This window comes from Eimeria mitis, genomic scaffold (assembly GCF_000499745.2).
Source record: "Eimeria mitis Houghton genomic scaffold, Emh_scaff1098, whole genome shotgun sequence".
Lineage (NCBI taxonomy): Eukaryota > Apicomplexa > Conoidasida > Eucoccidiorida > Eimeriidae > Eimeria > Eimeria mitis.
In genome coordinates this window covers 7600-8912 of record NW_013567577.1, presented here as the reverse complement: position 1 = coordinate 8912, position 1313 = coordinate 7600, and the positions used below count along the sequence as shown (strand labels likewise).

Genomic DNA, 1313 nt, shown 5'->3' with positions numbered 1-1313 from the left:
GTTTGGGGTTTAGGGTTTAGGGTTTAGGGTTTGATGGATGCAGCAGGGTTACAGCATTTGTTGTTTCTCCACAAACTGCAACTGATATTCCGGGTGTAGAACGAAGGGTTTAGGGTTTAGGGTTTATCTAGGGTTTAGGGTTTAGGGTTTAGGGTTTAGGGTTTGTGTGAAGGCAAGGAGAAGATTGCTCTTCACTTGGCTCGCCACTGCAACCTCCGCATATTCATATCGCCGCAGAGACGGAGGGTTTTCAGCTGTCTCGAGTTTCCTCCTGAGGTCCTAAACCCTAAACCCTAAACCCTAAACCCTAAACCCTAAACCCTAAACCCTAAACCCTGATGCTGTTGAGTTGTTGTGGTTTTGATAGAAGAGCTGTACATGCAGGCGTTTAAAGTTCTTCTTATTTCAACTCCTAGCATCCATGGTCTAGGGTTTAGGGTTTAGGGTTTAGGGTTTAGGGTTTAGGGTTTAGGGTTTAGGGTTTGGTTTGCACAGGACTCAGCGCTGTTTACAGAGAAAGCAGATGAAGCCCAAGTTGATTTGGTACCCATGAACGTCTGCGGTAAACCCTAAACCCTAAACCCTAAACCCTAAACCCTAAACCCTCAATCTAAACCCTAAACCCTCACTCTAAACCCTAATAAACCCTTACGTTAAAACCCTCAAGCGAAACCCTAAACCCTCAAGCTAAACCCTAAACCCTCAATCTAAACCCTAAACCATCACTCTAGACCCCAAACCCTTACGCTAAACCCTAAACCCTCAAACGAAACCCTAAACCCCCACTCTAAACCCTAAACCCTTGCGTGAAACCCTAAACCCTCAAGCGAAACCCGAAACCGCAAGTTCTCACGAAACACTGACGGGTACCCAGCATTCAATCCTAGGGTTTAGGGTTTAGGGTTTAGGGTTTAGGGTTTAGGGTTTAGGGTTTGTGTGCAGGTTCAACGTTTCCTCCTCGAGGGAACTTCAACGGAATTCGCCAGCACCTGCAAACCCTCGGCCTTTCTGAGGCAACGCGAGTTGTTGGTAGGTCTAGGGTTTAGGGTTTAGGGTTTAGGGTTTAGGGTTTAGGGTTTAGGGTTTAGGGTTTGGGGTGTATAACTGTTGTAATGATTAACTTGCAGGGCTTAAAACCCCTACATGCAGACTCACCGCTTTGTATTCCAGCTGAAGGGTTTAGGGTTTAGTGTTTGGGTTTTAGGGTTTAGGGTTTGGGGTTTAGGGTTTAGGGTTTAGGGTTTAGGGTTTGTGTTCGATGCAGCCTTCGTGGGGACGGGTTGGGCGACTGGTTCCAAGAAGCCGTTCATGTA

General features: G+C 46.8%; 1 protein-coding gene across 1 annotated transcript in view; it reads left to right on the top strand.

Moving 5' to 3' along the window:
* The window catches only part of EMH_0029390 (DNA cross-link repair protein, putative), a gene marked incomplete at both ends in the record, with an annotated part of 4137 nt that extends 2963 nt beyond the window's left edge, over nt 1–1174 (top strand). The window contains 4 exons of the mRNA XM_013494278.1: nt 173–276; nt 496–562; nt 943–1029; nt 1128–1174. Of these exons, the coding sequence (XP_013349732.1) occupies nt 173–276; nt 496–562; nt 943–1029; nt 1128–1174 (305 nt within the window). The remainder of the gene's footprint in view (nt 1–172; nt 277–495; nt 563–942; nt 1030–1127) is intronic.
* Between the last annotated feature and the right edge of the window lie 139 nt (nt 1175–1313).